Raw genomic sequence first — 18,348 nt, forward strand, 5'->3', positions numbered from 1 at the left:
AGCATCATTTGTCACAATTGGCAGTATCTGCTCATGAGAAAATTATGTGAGCACGGGCTGCAGAGTAGGCTTGAGGTGCATTATCAGAGCTGTATGGGGAAGCATGCAGCAGGCTTGCCCTTGCTCCAGCAGGACTTGCTCTACTTTACTCTTGTTTTCATAAGGCCCAATAAATATCAAGTTAAAGCTGAGAATGAGTTTGAGCTCATTTAACTGTGCTTCTGTTTTGCCATTCATGTTCAGTCACCTTTTCAAAAGTCCCAAATGTGTACTCCAAATCACTAGTGTGATTGTCACATTCTTTCGCTGTCTCTCACTCTATCAGATACATTATGAAAATGACTTTTGCATATTAACTACAAAAACTAAGGAACTGCTTCATGGATTTCCCAGCAGAATTGCATGAGAAACATTAACATATTTGGTGATTCAGAAAGGTGGAGGGAAGGGAGGGAGTAGAGGCAGAGAAAGCAATAAAGACTTTTGCATATTTGTTTTTCTGACCCAATCAAATATGCACACAAACCAGGAGGGAAATGAGTGAAAGAGGTGTACCATAATAGTGTTTATTTCACAAACTGTGTCCCTGTTGGGTATAGGGATCCCATTGATTTGCCCATAGCTTACTCCAAAGCTCATCTTCTCCTGTGCTGGGCAGGGTACAGATGTAGAGCCAATCAGAAGGTGAGCTATTTGACTCTGTGTCAGATGGGTGAGTTCCAGTTGCTCTGTCCCAGCTTCTGCCAACCTAGCAGTTCAAAAGAACACCAGGGCAAGTAGATAAATAGGTACCACTGCGGCAGGAAGGTAAACAGTGTTTCCATGCGCTCTGGCACCCGTCAAGGTCCTCCATGCGCCAGAAGCAGTTTAGTCATGCTGGCCACATGACCTGGAAAGCTGTCTGTGGACAAACACTGGCTCCCTTGGCCTGAAGTGAGATGAGCGCTGCACCCCATAGTTGCCTTTGACTGGACTTAACTGTCCAGGGGTCCTTTATACCTTTAGAGGGGTCAGAAGATCCCTTAAACATAACAAACATTATTGGGTGGGCTCTCTATAACATTAATTTCATTAAACTGCGTTTTATTTGTAAATACAGACCTAGTAACAGATTAATTACCCTTTAACCCATTTTAACCATGCATTTTCTGCACATTTAAATTTGTTAGAAGGTGGTAAAAGGTCAAGTTTCTTAATTTTTCCATGCATGTTTGAATGGTGAATTGAGCTTCTATGAGGAAAAAGCAACCCATTATTTCTTACATTATTTTAGTTACTCTGCGTTAATCCACTATACTCTGGTCCTAAGTATACTGACTCGTATTTAAGTCTCAATAATTTCAGTGAAACTGATTATTAAGAAGGGACTTCTTGCAACATGCACGCAGGGGTTTTAAACTTTTAAAGATGCCCCTGTAGCTGTGCCTTTAACAGCATTTTGATCACCAGACATCTCCCTGCAAGGAAAGCTTCAGCTGCTGATTTCTAGCCAGTCAAACTGCTGTTAAGAACACAAGAGCAGCCCAAGCCCCCACCCCCTTTTCTCATTTGGCCACTGTACACTGAAGGGGTGAGGTGGGTTAGTGTCCTGGGAAGAGGACTGAAACATGCCCCACTTCAGACATAAATTTTCCTGAGCAATTAGCTGGATCAGTGTCATGTAGCCCAATCCTGTTCCTGTTTACTCAGAGGTAAATCTCAGTGGAACTCGGCTAAGTATGCAAAAGGTTTCAGCATTAATCTTAATGTCAATGCATACACACTCCTCCGTGTAAGTTTACTGATTCTGAGAATGGGCCCCTTTAGGCTTCCTTTACAATGCAATATGTAAATTGGTGAATCAGTCAAGTTAGTCTCCAGTCCCCAACCCAAGTCAGCTAGGGACCAATTAACATGTTCCTCCATGACCTTTTGAGACCATGGCAGCCATGGTTTTTCACTGACCTGTTACTTCTATCCACACTAAGCCTGTTGTGTATTTTGACCACCACTAGACTGAACTCAGACAAATTTACTTCTGGCGCTTGATCATAACCCCAGCTATTTCAAATGGCTGCAGTCAGGAATCAAAATAGTCTTTGCTGTGTTGTGGGTGGTGCAGTGATTAGCCTTTCTTGCTGACCCCTCCCAGCTTTTAAAGTCTAGAATGTCTTTACGCTCTCTTTTGACTAGAAACACATTGCCTTGTTGTGCTGAGTGCCTATGTTTCATATCCCATTAGTTTTTAGACAAATTTTAAGATGAGCCAAAATTCAGGAGAAACAGCGAAAGGCTTGTTGTCTTTCCTTTTTAATTTGTGCAGGTTTGTGCCGAACAGATCAGACCTTTAAAAAAATCTGCAATATCATAGTGTTTCCTTTCCTTTAAAAACAAAATGGGGGAGGGGAGGAAGGCTTTTTGGTGTACGTGTTAAGGCAGCGTTTTTCTTTGCGAGACCTTGCTGTGAAGTTCTAATATGTCACCATTCAAATGTCAGCATGCTGTTGGAAAGGAAGCTAATAACTTAAACCTTTGAGAGCTGCCAACAAAAGAGGTAATTCAGATTGTGGAGAGAATGCCATTGTGTTCTTAGGGGAAATAGATTTCCAGAATGAAACATGCTACTTGGAAGCATTTGTCTTTTGTGTGTGTGGAAAGGGGCGACGGGGGCGGGGGGGGGGCGGGAATGTAGATTATAAACCTAAAAGATGGTTTGGCTAAGATAGCTCTCACTTTGGAGAACTAAAGGAGGAAAAGGGAGTTGACAGAAGTGGGAGTGGAAACTCCAGAAGCCCCAAATCTCTACTTTTATGGGGAAGGTGCGTAGCTAACAGTCAGCAGCCTGCACATTGTATGATTAATGCTTTTTTTTCTTAGAGCTTTTGCCTTTGGAGAGGCAGCCACAATGTGGCCTTAGCTTGTTCTCTGGAAATGTCATGTAACATACAAATTCCTTCTGTTTATCCCAACACCACTCGACAATATATGACTTGGCTTCTTCAAGTGGTTGAACTACTGCAAGTATTAAAAAGAAAAAACAACAATGCTGCATTTTTAACGGTGGGGGCAGGAAAGAAGCAAATAAACCTGGAGTAATGCAATACTCTTCATTAAGGCATTTGTAGACAACACCCCCCCCCCCCCCCGCACATAGTTGTGGTCAGGCTTTTTCTGAGAAAAGAAACAATTGGGTTTTAGAGCCACCTACTGGAACTGTATAAGAACTGCGTGCACATACAGTCAATAGTTTTGAGCAATGTGGATTTTTGCCATTGGTGTGGGTCACTGAAACTTCTGCCTTTTCCCTAAAGTCTCTGAGAACTTCCCCTAGGCCGACAAGCGTTCAAAATAGTTGTTTCTTTTGAACCCCCCTCCCCATTGTTGTATCCTCCTAGTATTAAGAGTTGTCACAAAATTATTTTAATAAAGTAAAGGCGAAGGCTTGCTTTGAGTTTGATAAATGAACAGAGGTAGCCAGTGCTTTTAGAATTAGTTCAAATATCTTATTTGAACATTTGTCTTTTATCAAAGTCCTGTGAAAACTGTTCTCCATAATGCAGGTTCTGAGTGAAACAATAAGACAGTGAGCTTTTCTTCCTAAAGTCATCTTTTTATAGGCCTTTGGGGATCACAGATAAGGTTCTCCTACCCCTAAAGGGCAGCCAGCAGGGCTGGGACCAGTGAGGTTCCCCTCTGAGCGCCTGGGCTCTCAGCCAGTGCCCCACCTGCCCCACTACTGGAATTAGCTCTGATTTGGTTGTTCTTCCTATTCCTTTTCAGAGCATAGCCATCAGGTTAGGTTTCCTTCCTTCTTCACTACAGGCTGCAAATTCAAACGTGCAAATGATGCTTTGATGTTTGATGGGGCTGTTTAGGTGGAGTTTTCCTTTTCACACAGGAAGCTAAGACTGTGATCCGAGGTATATCTACCAGGACTAACCTGGAAATACAAGCTTAACCAAGTAAAGCTCTGCAGAACAATTCTGCACATCCCTGTGGATCAGGTTGCATAGTAAACTTTGAGTGATATCTGGCTATGTGCTTACCCAAGGCATTGCAGTTGTTCTTTATGATTAATTTGGTGTATCCCAATGCTTATAATACAGACTGGATTGTCATTCTATTATTGACTTCCTACCTATTTGCCCAATGGAATTATCACTCACCCCCTGCTGGTGTAACTAGGAGAAAAGTTGATCCTTGTGTGTGGTGTGCCTTTATTTATTTATTTTTTAAAAGACTGCATTTGAATATACCTGTCTTCTTAGTTGGCACTTCAGTAAGCAATTTTATTCAATGAATTACCTGTACAGCCCATGTTATAGGAAGATTTGTGAATTGTCAGCAAGCATTAATAATACTTTGCTTGTCACACAGCTTGCTCTTGAGCATATTTCTTGATGGAAATACAGCTTTCTTTGCATAGGAATAATAGCTATTGGGATAAATCTTCTGCCAGATTATTTTGGCTTCGGGACTGCTACTGAGTAACACTATTTGTGCTTCTGGCCCAGTGCTGTCCACTCTTAATTAGCAACAGCAATCCAAGATCTCAGACAGAGGACTTTCCCAGCAAAGTTGGTTGGTAGGTAGATAGCTACCTCAGATCCTTTTTCTACCTGAAAGTGCGAGGAACTAAATGAGACCTTCTGCATGCAAAAATGTGCTCTACCGCTGAATTGTGGCCACTCCTTTGTGGCACCAACATGGCCAATATGACCTCATATTTTTGCTGCAACATATATGTAGAAAATCCCCTCTTGGTTACTGTGTGCTTCTTGTCACTTACTTGCCGTTCTCTCTGTCAGATATATTACAGAGTGGTGAAAGACATTGAAGCTGGAGAAGAGCTCCTTCTGTTCATGAAGACTGAAGACTATTTACACGATCCTATGGCTCCAGACATTCATGGTCAGCAATTTCTTATGGCAGATTGTCAAATAACTTATACAGAAAGTTACCTAATTATCAGCACTTAGAGCAAATTTATCCTCTCGCATTGGTCGAAGGCCACTGAGAGTAATGACTGATTTGCTTTACAGAGGAGCGTCAGTATCGGTGTGAAGACTGTGACCAGCTGTTTGAGTCCAAAGCAGATCTCGTGGACCATCAGAAATTCCCATGCAGCACACCTCACTCAGCATTTTCGATGGTGGATGAGGAATTTCAGCCAAAGCTTGACAAGGAGAATGACCTCCATGATATGCATGACATTCAAGAGTGCAAAGAATGTGACCAAGTGTTCTCTGATGTGCAAAGGTAGGAACAGGCATATTTTAAGAGAAACAAAACATACATAGACACCATATAAAATATATATAATATATATGGTAAAAGGTAAAGGACCCCTGGACGAAAGACCCAAATCAATCTTTATTTTATTTCAAAAATTATTTATTTTATTTCTATTTTTATTTTAAAATATTTAGTAACTGATGATCATTAGAGAATTCCATAGCGGTTTGCAACTTAAAAATAGCTAATAAAAAATTGCCAATAAGAAAACATAAAGTAATTCAAACAAAAACTAACAATAAGCCAACAGCAGAAAGTGAGGAATTACAACACAGTAGAGGATAGTGTGTAAACCAGTCATCAGGTCTTGATTCATAACAAACAAACAAATTACCCATGTTTGCCAAAAGACAGCAGTGCGGAATTTGTCTTGATGTTTTTAGAAATAGAGTTCTAGAATCTTGGGGTTCCTGATCATGTCTAATACAGATTTCACACAAAAAATGGAAGGGAACTGATCTCATGGTCTCAAGTGGGGGGACGGGGGACGGATGGACTCATATAGGAGGACATGTCCCTGCTGTGCTCAGTGAGTATGCAATGCCTAGAGAGGTCAAAAGCTACAAAGTTGGCAAGAACTACACTTCTAGTGTTGGTGGGGATGGAAGAGGTCAGAGATGCACTTTGAGTATTTGCTAAAGGACAAGGAATAAATATGTAAAAATTGGTGTTTTAAGATTTATAGCTGCTAAATTATTTTAAGTTCCAGCTAATTATGAAGGCAGTGTCTGGTTTTGAAAGTCAGCGCACAAACAGAAACCATTTTCAGGCCAGGGTTCTCTTGGATAAGTGAGCACATCCACTGTTGGGAAACTACAATATCACTGCAGCAAAAATGCAACCTTGAGGGAAGATGTCTGGACTTTAGGAACAGATGGATGACAACTCTGCATGACTCGTGCTTAGAAAACTCTTCTTTGGGGAAAGCCTTTAAGGGTATTAAAGGCTCAGAACAAAGGCCAGAAAAAAAATATCAGCAAAAGACAAATCATAAATTGCTCTGCCACTGAGAGGGAGAGGGTGAAAAATGAGAACCGTCAGCCTGGCTGAAAAACATTTAAATTATTTAAAGTCCAATACATGACAGAAACAGTTCAAGGAAAAAGAATATAGAGAAAATATTCTATTTCAAAAAAATGTTCAGGTGGCAATTGGAATTGTTGATATATATGCAAGCTGGTGTATGTGTAATTAATGGGGGGGGGGGGGACACAGCCAAACACCATTTTAAATCTATGTTGTGGATTAATGGTGGAAGTAATAGTAAATTACATGTGAAATATTATGAAAGAAAACAGTAACATTAAATAAGACGAGAAGCATGACTCATAGCTACACATAACAGTGACAGATTGGATTCTACAGCAGATGCAGAATAATATTACTTATTTATTTATCTGGAATGTTTCTAATCCTGCTTTTCAATCCAAAGGCTCTTAAAGCAGCTAACACACATTAAAAACACAATCAGTCCAATTAAAAATTACAAGGAAACCAGACAGAGTGGCAAAATATGTTAGTATCAAGTCAGGTGAAAAATCTAAAAAGCTACAATATAATAAAAATTATATTGTAAAATATAATTTAAACATGTAAAGGCCTGGCCTTCACCTGTTGCCCAAAAGACATTAAACTCTCATGTTTTGGTTGAGTCAAATAAGATATCGCTGCAAAAACCATATTCCACTGGATCAGTAGGCAGCGAGAGCCTCTCTTTCTAGTGTATCATCTCCTAAGGGCCAGGTCATATGTTGAGGAAAGACGTAGCAATGTATTGGCTGAGTGTGCTGCACACACATTAAGAGGTTCTTACTCCTCCAAGAACTGCTTCTAAGGTTTGATTCACTGAAGCATTTGTAATATGGGATAGTCAATACGGATTAAATTTTTCACTGAATACGGTAGGTTGAACCAGTCTTGTGAATAGTCCCAATTAGCAGCCGCACTTCTTAACAACTACAAAAAGTGTATATTCTATTTAGAGTAAGCAGAGTCCTACTGGATCAGACCAAGAAGGCCCATCTAGTCTGCCAATCTGTTCTCACAGTAGCCCACCAGATGCCTATGGGAAACTCACAAGCATGATACGCATGCTCTCCTGCTTGTGTTGCCTAGCAGCTGGTATTCAGAGGCATATCGCCTCTGATCCGGGAGGTAATACATAATCGCCATGACTAGTAGCCATTGATAACCACCATCTCTATCACACCCCCTCTTACGTGTCCTTTTCCTAAGCAAAAAACATTGTAACCTCGAATTTTATTGATTTCTATAAATCTACTGTGACTGTGGCTAACATTGTGCAATCCTATGGGTGATATTCATCGTAGGAGTGGAGATTCTTATTCTATGACTACTTTGATTCCCTGAACTGAAATAAGTTCCTCTTCCTGAAATAGGCTCCTGTCTCTTCACTTCTTGGAACAGGAAAAGGTCTATGCAGTTCCAAAAACCTTGAGTCACCATCTCACCGAGCCTCTTCTTCTTGTATCTTTGCAGCTTAGAAAAGCACATGCTGTCGCACACCGAAGAGCGGGAGTACAAGTGTGACCAGTGCCCCAAAGCCTTTAACTGGAAATCCAACTTGATACGCCACCAGATGTCCCATGACAGTGGAAAGCATTATGAATGCGAAAACTGTGCCAAGGTACAGTGAAATTGTAGGGTGCCTGGAATTTTGTATATGCACCGTTGCTTATGATATGTAGAGTCACATTTTGAGCATCTTAGGTCTGGCTTCAGCACTGAAGCACATGATACCCTCATACAACGTTTCCACTGGACTGGACCACTTCAGGCAACAGGTAGGGGATCAGATTTGAAAGCTTCTCTCATGTACAAATGATTCCCTGCATATGTAAGGCAAGATGCCCACAAGAAGGCTAGCTCAGAACCTTCTCCCTGACATTTTTGTGCGTGCTTGTTTTGTATGTGCTGTAACGTGTTTTTGTTAATGTGGGAGAGCGTTCAAACTTGATTCATCCATCTGCAGCCTGAAATGTTTCAGGGCATCACATGAAGCTGCTGATAGTGACATCTAACTCAGAGCTTGGTACATATTTTGCACGTATGGGGTCACTTTGATGTTGTAGAGAGCACACCCGCCTAAGCAAGGGGTCTGAAATCCGTTGATGGTTTTCAGTCAGATGGACTATTCTTATCTAACATAACAGAACTCTTAATATATCAATACGGAAAGGCAACTGATTGAGTGCCAAAACTACTTGTGTGACTACTGAAACTAGGATTTAGGGTTGTATAGAGTTTTGTGGCAATTAAGCCATTGTGTTGTGTCAGCTGTTTACTCTCATTGCTTGAACAATATAACAAAAGGGAAATAATACCATCCACTATACGCCTTTTGGGAGCAGATTATATGTGAGAATCTGTATATATGACATTGTAGAAGACAAATAACTGCTTATGAGATGCTGTGTCATGGTATTGACTGTCTGCTCTTACGTGAACTGCTTGGAGCACAAATCTATTTGTGTAAAATACAGCATAAAAAAAATTGTCCGTGCCTATGGTTTCAGTGCCACAAATGAAACATGGAGGATGGGTGCGTGGGTGTAGCAGAAACGTTTAGTAAATTTAGTAACTATCAATAGGTCTTATTGATGACATTGTTCTGAAATATATTTGAATAGTGTTGCAGAAAATGCTTGCTGAGTTTTGTTTCTATGAAGGCTAAGCAAACACTTGAGATTATGAAGGCGATGGAGATAATTTCTGGGACCTATCCATTTAGGATCCCAGCAACATGCAGCAATATGTATTTGGCTCATCCCCTAGGGAGCTACAGTCCAATAAACAAGAATTACTGCCCATTTGCAACCCATCCTCCATTTTCTCTACTTAACAAAACAGGGCAAGGATAAGCTTTGACAGTCAGGACATTGCAGTTCTTAGTAAACCATGAGTAGGGACCTGGTTTAGGAATATCAGAAACAGACAGAATTAGGGGTTTAAGAAAGAAGCGAATAGTTGCAAACTGTACTGGAATGGTAATGATGATGACAACAAAAGTACCAAAGGTTAGGTTCAGATTTAGCTATGCTTAGGCTAGACCTATTGAAAGTCATGTCTAACTAAGTCACATTTCAGTGGATCTACTCGATAAGTGTCCTTTGCAGGATCCAACCTAATATTTACATCTGTCTATTGCTGTCTTTACATTTTATTATGCTGGAAATGGCTGCTATTGTTACTATACAGTTTACAAATTCTAAAATGTATTTTCTCTTAAATACTGTATACCCTCAGTGAAGCTAAACATGCAAAATAAATGAAACTGCAGAGATGTTTTAGTACTTCTGCACATTTTCAAACCACTTTGAAACTGGTTTAACCATTATGGCATCCTCCAAAACCCCCTGAGAGTTGTACTTTTGATGGTTAGTGGCTAGAAGCCCCTAGCTTCATCACAGAATTTAGTTTCCAGGGTTTCTTGTATGGGAGCCAGGGCACTTAAGTGTGCTTGACGCTGTTTTAACTGTGTACTGTAGACAGGCCTTAAAAGTCACCTCTTCTTTTAATTCACTTACATAACTGAACTCGCATAAACTATTAAAAAAAGCCAACTTTTGCCTATTTCATATGCAATGCCTCCTGGTTTGACTAGAGTCTTGTGCAATTGCTGGTGTTGTTGCTTTTCCTTGTCTGCATCAAAGTTTCGTGTTTAATCAGTACTCATTTCCTAGCAGGTTTTCACGGACCCCAGCAACCTCCAGAGACACATTCGTTCGCAGCACGTTGGGGCTCGTGCGCATGCTTGTCCAGAGTGTGGTAAAACTTTTGCCACTTCTTCAGGCCTCAAACAGCACAAACATATCCACAGCAGTGTCAAGCCTTTTATATGTAAGTCTCCCACTTAACCACTAAGCTTCTGTGTCTGTCTGTTTTTTTTTAGCAAGATGCGGAATCAGATAAACATGCTCCCATTGAAGCATTAGCAATCCCAACGGTCTTTAATCAGACAGTTCCTAACTGTCTTTAACTGGATTGTGCCTTTAATCAGAAAAATAAAATATTGTGTTGGTGGAAAGTCTGGAGCCGTATATTGCACTGACAAGCAATTTTCTTACTCGTATCAACCTCTGTAGTTCTGGGACTTGCTCAAGAAGTGTTCGGGGAGGACTTGTCTTATTTTAGGCAGCAGAATTATTAGAAATTTAATTTCCAGTCTCAACATATGGTCTTCACTCATTACTTTCCCCACAAGCAGATACTCTAGCAGATTTAACTGTAGGAAGTTAAATAAGACTTAAGGAACATAATTTCGGCTGCAATCCTAGACACGCTTAACATGAGAATGAGTCCCAATGAACCCAATCGGGCTTACTTGTTAATAGGATTATACTGCCAGCTTATTGTTCTATGAATGTACGGGAACCCTTGGTATAAGAATAATTATCTGCAATCTCCCAGGTACAGAAAGGGCACCTAGCAACAGATGCCTTGCAAAAGCTCTGCATATGGTGTCCGTTCAGTCATTATGTGACAGGGAAGCTGGGGTCACTTTCCCATGTGGCATGGCTGACTGAAGGCCTGCCACTCCCTTTCTTTCTCTGTGTATGTATGTGTCTATGTAGCATCAGCACTCTTGTCACATTTCATTTCAGGTGTATTCCTCACTACCAAATTGGCACAGTGGTTGGTTATGCATGCTTCTTTCCTCGCACTTTTAATTTTATGTTTTGCAAAATAAATGCTGAATTTGTACAATCTGCTTTCATGCACACCCTAATAAATGTGATCCTATGTGCTTAAAAAGTGCATGTGCCAAAACAGGATAGTGAAGGAACCAAGTCTGGTTTGTGCTAGAAGTAGTCAGTGAATGAATGAATTGCTGAAAATAGCACCTGACCACTAAAGGCCTTTGAGAACCACATAGAGATTACTTCAAAATCACAGAGTGAGTCTGCTATAGTTTCCAGGGTACTTGCAGTGTAGCCACAAGACGTACCTTGTTTTTGTAATCTACTTCACCTTTCTCTTTTGAACTTCAAAAGATGTCACCCTGGGCTACGGCTGTGGTAGGAAACTTGCATGGAGCAGCATCAACGACATAGACAGCCAAGGGTATGTGGGATGATGGAATGCAACGTAGCGCAGAAGAAAGCAGACGGGAGGAACCATGTAGAAATCAGGAGAGGAATACAAACTCAGAGGAAGGCTGTAGAGCCAGAATTAAGCCTACACATTCATTTGCTCCTAAAAATTCCACCCCCAAAGGCATTCCCATGGCATGAACTTTCCTTCCCTGAAGTAATGATCATGGAGGAGATCCTCTGCTGCATGCTGCTATTGAGGATAGCCACTTCATGATGCCTGCTCTCCATTTGGTTAGCGCTTGTAAACCTTGTGGCAAGGAGGTGAGAATTCACTACAGGGATGCTGCTTTTGGTTCCCATATGGACCAGCTCTTGAAGGAGAGCACTCCGCGTATTTTTCCTGCCTGTTTCATTTCAGAAGCTGCCTGGTATCCGAAGCCTCTGTGGGCAATTCTGGAAATACTTTTATAACCTCATTTTATATTGTGTGCTCTGGCATACTTCCCTAGGCCCAAGTCTAATTATGCTTTGAACCTTTTGTAAGTTTATTTATTTATTCTTAATGTAGCCTCAGGAAGAAGAGCTACTGGTGGATGTGACTAATAAAGTGTAAGAAGATTCCACCAAATGAGATTCCCTTGAGCAAACCACCGAAAACCCTGGAATCATTCCAAATGATTGCTAATTTCAAAACAGCTTCTAGCTACTCTTTCCTAAAGGAAGAGGCCATCTTCATAGACAAACTCAACAAAGAATCCTTATTGACTTAGTTATGTGAGAGCCTTTCAGTAGCTGTCCACATTGAGAATTATGGCAGTGAAGCTTTATTACCGAACATATTTCATTCTACTCAGTTGCTTTCAAATTTATCTACGCAGAAGTCAAGGCAACTCAATATTTTACTATTTTTTATTTTTAAAAATGCAGATAAAAAAGTGGGGGAATAAACCAAGATGCTATCACCACTGTTCTTGGAAGCTGTTGTTGGGGACAACTTAACTATTGGGTAAAAATAAGCTGTAAAAGAGGAGCCCAGTCAAATTGCTACCTACATCATGGATCTTGTGGCGAGTGTTTGCCTTTTCTTCACCCGTTGCCCTGAACATCCCTTGCTTCTCAGAATTTTGCAGTGGCTGCAGGAGTTATCACAGCAGAATGAAAGGTGTAGCAGGAATGAGTCTGTCTCTGAATGTATGACTTCTTTGTGTGTATCCGTTTCCCTTGCATTGTGTGTTATTCGCAACAATATGGCTGACCCTAATTCATACTTTTCCCATTAGCTGATCCTAGGTTTGAATTTTTTAAAAGATATTTGAGATACAGTAAGCCAAGTGATTGGATGATTCCAAGGCACCACTTAAGTCCTAGGTGGTGGTGTTTCAGTACAGTAAATACTTTATAGACATTTCTCTCAACTAAGTTAATATTCAATAAAACACAACAGTTTATACTGCATAGCACTTCTGGCAGTGGAACCTTTGGGAACTGTTTGGCTGAGCTGGTGTGGCACAAAATGTTCAGTTGCTCAGGGAACAAAGCATTTTGCACTCCAGCATTGGTGAGGGGAAGAAAACATCCTTGGAAGAGGTCTCAGCACATAGGGAAGAAAGGACAGGAGGCCAAGAGCTAAGCAAGCTGAAGAAAGAGAAGATGGAGAAGTCCTGAAGAAAAGGGACAAAAGGGCACAAAGTCAAAGAGGGCACAAGAAAGAGTGAGCTCTGAAGAAACACAAAGGTGTGCAAATCAGGAAAGGCTGTATGCTATGGAGGGATAGGAATTCTGAAGGAGAGTGGCTAAAGGAATCAAAGAGTCATAGCTGGAAGATACCATGAGGGTCATCTAAGTCCAGCCCCCTGCAATGCAGGATTTTTTTGCCCAGTGTGGGGCTTGAACCCACAGCCCTGAGATTAAGAGTCTCATGCTCTATCGACCGAGGAAGTGGAGCACTCAAACACTGGTGAATGAGATATGTAAATGAAGGGAAGAGGAGCCAAGGGGGAAAAATTGGGCTGGGAACTGTGGGCCAGAGAACCAAGGGTACATTACCAGTGTAAAGCCTGATAGGAGAATTGTACTAGATGTGTCTTTTATTGTTATTGTTTCATTTGATTTGGCCACCCTACGGGGGACAACAGGTCTAATAAGTCTGTTGGTGGAGAGGCTGAATACCATTTTACATATTGATTTGAAACAAGCAGCCAATGTTTTGACTGCAGGCTTCTACTCCACTAAAACATTTTCAATTGGAAAGTCTATGTGCTGCCCTATCCTATTGATCAACTTTAGCAAGAGCGCTATAAACACAGCTGTTACAGTTAAAGTTAGATCTCATGGCTGCCCAAATCAACCAACTGCATGCTATTCAGGAAGATACCTTAAGGCACTGCATGACGATTAGTAGAAGCTCAGCAATAATTTGACACAGTGATGCCAACACTGTTTCCTCAGGGGATTGCTCTAATTAAAATTAAGTAAATCACGGCACACAGGGAGTTCTTATGATTGCTATATCAAGCTGTCTTGAGAGCCCTTTGGATAAAAAAACAGCATAAAAATGGAAAATAAATACGGATCTTCCTTCTGCCCCACTGTCATCAATATCAATATGATGTTAGTAATTGTAATTAAATAGCCAATTTTTAATCTGTAGGTTAGCAAATTAATCTTCTGATTAATTTGACATTAGACATAGACATTGAGTAGTTAATAATTGAGAATCATGTAGTTTTTTTAATTAACTACTTAATTCTAAATTATTAACTACTTAATGTCTGTGGCTCAATTCTCATGACTCTGAAAGCAGATTGAAATATAGATTATCTGAATGTGAGGGGCAAGCAGTTTAAGATGTTAAAAGAAAACTAGGAATGGATGACTGACTTGAGCATCTTTTTTTTTTTAATCCATGTTTTGATGAAACGATCTTGCCTACCTACCCATAGGCGAGGCAAGTGGCATGTCTTTATTTCAAGACTTGCATCTCTCACGGTGGGAAGTTCAGATCACTTTTAATGTTATGTGAATCCTTCCTAATTCCCTGCCTTACCCCTCTTGTTCTGACATTAGGTCGAACAGCATAATGTGGTTTTACTTTCTATTGAATGTACAAAGAGCTTCCAAGGAAGGATCAGTTAACAGAATTTTTAAGCTTGCTATATTGCACTACTGGGCCACAGAATCCAGATACACACAGCATGAAGGTGTGGGGTCAAACAGGAAGCCAGTTTAATGGAGAGAGGGGCCAACCTGCAATTTCATATCAGCCCATGGGGACTTGTGGTTCAAACTCTTGAGAACCAACGACCAGCTTCCTGTAGCTCTCGAATTAACTTCTTCAGTGTACGAGAACATACTCCATACATTCATCAAGGGAGCAGTTGAATGAATCTGTGTGAGCCTTGAGTCTCAATAATATATCAACATGATTTTTAATGGCTTAAAAGAATCCCTCAGAGGGCTGTGGTCCTGCTCCTGGAATGGTTGATATTTTTATATATTTGTGCTTCAACTTATTTAAGCAAGCGAAAACATAATTAACCAGACCCAGTTATGACCGTTGTTTAAAGATTTGTGTTCCCTTGCCTGACATCACAGGGCTGTCTTTTTAATATTAGTGAAAATAAAATAATTAGTGAACAATAGCTTCCAGCCATATAGGGACCATTCATACCCTGCGGCTCCAGTTCCTTTTTTCTTTTCTTTTCTTTAAAAGAAAATTCAGATGCTCTGCCATTCTTTTCAAATTAAATCACATGGAAAATGCTTTTCCCTACTTTTTTCATTAATCAGCAATTGCTAGTGTAACCAAAAGAGCAACTGTGATTTTTCAAATGCAAAGGATGATGGACAGAAAAAACCATAGGACAATTATGAATAATTGCCGTGTAATTACAGAACAAAAGAATTTAAAGATCACATGTCAGGGTAGGATTTTCTGAGCGCTTGTGGCTGGGGGTAGAGGGTCACCTAGAGCAGAGATATCTGATTCCCAGCAAAAAGGCCACACACCATGCTGTACCTTCTCAGTCTGTTTATGGCAACTGTCTCTCGTTACAGTATGCCGCCCTGGCTTGGGAGCAAACTCACCAACACCAACTCACCAACACAAAGGTAATTACACACTGCCTGCCTTCATAAAACCTCCAGCTTGCTCAAATAGAAACCACATGTTGGAATAGACAGCAATGCATTAAAAATAGCACTTAACAGTCATGTGTTTAATAAGCAGAAAATATGCGAACTTCACTTCTAGCTAATTTCTTGGTCCTAAATGCTTAAGTCATTGATGGATTATAATGTATTTGGTATCTGGTGTGGGAAGGATTGCAATGGTTAGATGAGTACAGAGTCAAGACGGTGTTGAAAACATAGAGGCCGGGAAATAAGACCCCTGGCTTGGAAATTTAAAGCAAATGTAAGGTTATAGAATATAAGGGTTTATCAAGGTGGAAGAGAAAATGTCTCACTGTAGATCCACTCCTGTAATAGCTTGACTTGGCTTAGTTTAAAGTAAAAATGTATATTGAAGTTAAAGGGACTGGCAGGGTTGGAGTGCTACACTAAGAATGAAGCTTATTGGTCTCTTCACATTCTACCATGCATTAGGCAATCCTTTTCCACCCACGACAAATTTTAAGGCACTTTCATTCTATTTACTTGCACAAAAATACGTTCATCTCCATTTCAACGCTGTCTTTGTCACAAGAATTCAAATGAATGCATCCTATGTTTTCTTTTACGCTCTCTGTTATTGTGAGCTTCTGATTACCATAGATTGAAGACAAACAATAATGAATGACCATTGCCATCACAACCTTTCCTGTGAGCTTCCTGAGGCATTTAATTCACTACTGCAGCCTTGAGAGACTTAGTTTGATCCACCCAAACTGTTCTTCTGTTTTAAATAGTTGGTTTCCAGTCCTAACTTTATGCACAGCCACATCATACACTAATTTAACCAAAACCCCACAATTCTGTCAATATAAATTTAGGATTATCTCTGTGATGAACTACTGAAAGCATCACCTGACTAGTGGTGGCAATGCATAACCCTACTACCCAAACTCATTCTGAGTGTTAGGGTTCTGGGCCATAAGACCTTTTCCATCCATTGTAATTGGAGAGATAGCAATGTGTAGAAAGCTGCCCTGTTCCATGGAAGTGAATGGAGAAGCCTGTGTGCCCCAAGATGGAGATTAGGACAGTTCTTTTTATAGTGGCAGAGAGAACTGCCAAATAAGGGAAGGAACTACTATAGTGCAAAGTGATCTGGTGTACTTGTTTCCTCATTCTGCCTCTTGCTATTATCCCAGACATAACTGCTGAATCAGGAGATGGGGCCAACCTGAATTGGGGCCATTATGCAGATCTTGAACATTTATGGCTACTGATACAATAGGTTACGTAATGGAATCTGCAAGGGGTCTCCTATCCTCTCTCCATCGTATCAATGTATTAGTGTGCTGCAGTTTAATGCATTCATTAATGATTTTGGCTATAATTTTAAAAGTGAATGTTTGCCCTGCCAGTTAATCTTGCCTTGTTGTGAAGGCCATTAAGAACTACTCATCTCAACTGGTAGTATTGTTGTCTGCTTAGTTTTAAATTTTAACCACTATGTCAGCTGTGTCTCAGATTGCTAGGCATGAAAGCCATTTTATATTTGTATATCTCTGATGTATTTTCATGTGTAAATAAGTGCCAGCCTATTATCTTTAAGAAAGGGAACAACTGAGTACCTCTGTATATAGTAGAAGTCTTCCTGCTTGCATATCAAATCTATTATTTCTTTGTTAAATTTGTATTCTGTCTTTTCTACAAGAGCTCAAAGTCTCTCACATGGATATTACTCTGGCCAAGATCTATTTAGTAAATTTCACCAATGCAACTGTACCATGTGCCTTCAGACCAGTTAAGAACCTGTGATTTCTTTACTGTGCAATCCCATACAATTCTGTTCAGAAGCAAGCCCCATTCAGTTCAATAATAATAAGATTTATAGGATTGCAAGTTGGATACCATACAAATCAATAGCAACTTTACTATTAGAAGTCCTGAACACTGTGATAGAGGAATGCCATCTGCATTGGGCTTTGAAAGCAATAAATATTCCAAATTAAATTGATGGATCGAAGAATTTAATTTAGAAAAAATTCCAGATGTTTCTCCTGTGTGATATTTTCTCCAAAATAAGGGAAAATCCCTCACACTTAGAAAGATCAAATTAAACCTGCTACTGTTCTCGTGTGAGTAATATTTTTTTCTTAATACATTTTTTTGGCTGGAGCATTCCTTATGAATGAAAGGTATCTTACAGGAACCCTGGCTGATACAGAGCAATAACATTCTTCCTGAATTGTACATTTCTTTGGCTTGCACCCAACCCTGCAACTGTTACTCTGGCTGTTGTCTGATAGATATCAGCAAGGCAACTCATCTGCGCCAGGCAGGTGGAATCAGGGCCTTCTCAGACAATGAAAGTCTTTGTTGTTGTGATGGGAACAGATAGCTACAGGGTAAACATTTAAGACAGACAACAAGCGAGCAGGTTCTCAAGGATAAGCTTTATAAGAGCAGGAAGGTTAGCATCAGCCACGGTGTACATGGAAGTCAGAGGACGTGATTATAGTTCATGGGAACCAAGAGTGCAGGATGGGATACATTCAATTCAGTTTCCTTTGCAGGCTTAAAATAGAGCCATTGTAAATTATGTCAGCCTGTCTGAAACCACTAAAATAATTGTTAAGAAGGTCTGAGAATGCACAATATGCATTGTTGTATGGCTTTGATGTGTGAAGGGCAAGAGCCTGTGATATAACACAAACTGAGCAAAAGTTAAACTGTTCAACTCTTCTTTACTGGAGGAAGCTGAGTTTTAATGCATAAGGATAATAATCATACCCGCTATTTAGAGTTTAGAGTTTAGAGGTGAGTGGTGGTATATAGCCAAAGTGGCAACATCCACACCCAGGAGGGAAGTGTCAGCAAGCTTGGAAGAACCTTAAGTTTTGCAGAAGGA

General features: G+C 40.3%; 1 protein-coding gene and 1 long non-coding RNA gene across 50 annotated transcripts in view; one reads left to right on the top strand and one right to left on the bottom strand.

Annotated features, from left to right (window-relative positions):
* The window catches only part of MECOM (MDS1 and EVI1 complex locus), a 473,075-nt gene that overhangs the window by 412,168 nt on the left and 42,559 nt on the right, over positions 1–18,348 (top strand). For 20 of the 49 annotated variants that reach the window (XM_083613089.1, XM_083613121.1, XM_083613133.1 and 17 more), the window contains 4 exons: positions 4,788–4,890; positions 5,022–5,238; positions 7,774–7,921; positions 9,978–10,134. In XM_083613089.1, coding sequence (XP_083469215.1) covers positions 4,788–4,890; positions 5,022–5,238; positions 7,774–7,921; positions 9,978–10,134 — 625 coding nt within the window. Of the gene's footprint in view, positions 1–4,787; positions 4,891–5,021; positions 5,239–7,773; positions 7,922–9,977; positions 10,135–15,386; positions 15,441–18,348 lie in introns of all 49 variants that reach the window. The other 29 variants (XM_083613092.1, XM_083613132.1, XM_083613134.1 and 26 more) reach the window with 3 other exon arrangements.
* LOC310762477 overlaps positions 1–18,348 on the bottom strand; it is a 102,111-nt gene that overhangs the window by 18,247 nt on the left and 65,516 nt on the right. The gene's annotated exons all lie outside the window — the stretch shown is intronic.

The sequence above is a fragment of the Podarcis filfolensis genome (assembly GCF_964270895.1).
Source record: "Podarcis filfolensis genome assembly, chromosome: 5".
Taxonomy (NCBI): domain Eukaryota; kingdom Metazoa; phylum Chordata; class Lepidosauria; order Squamata; family Lacertidae; genus Podarcis; species Podarcis filfolensis.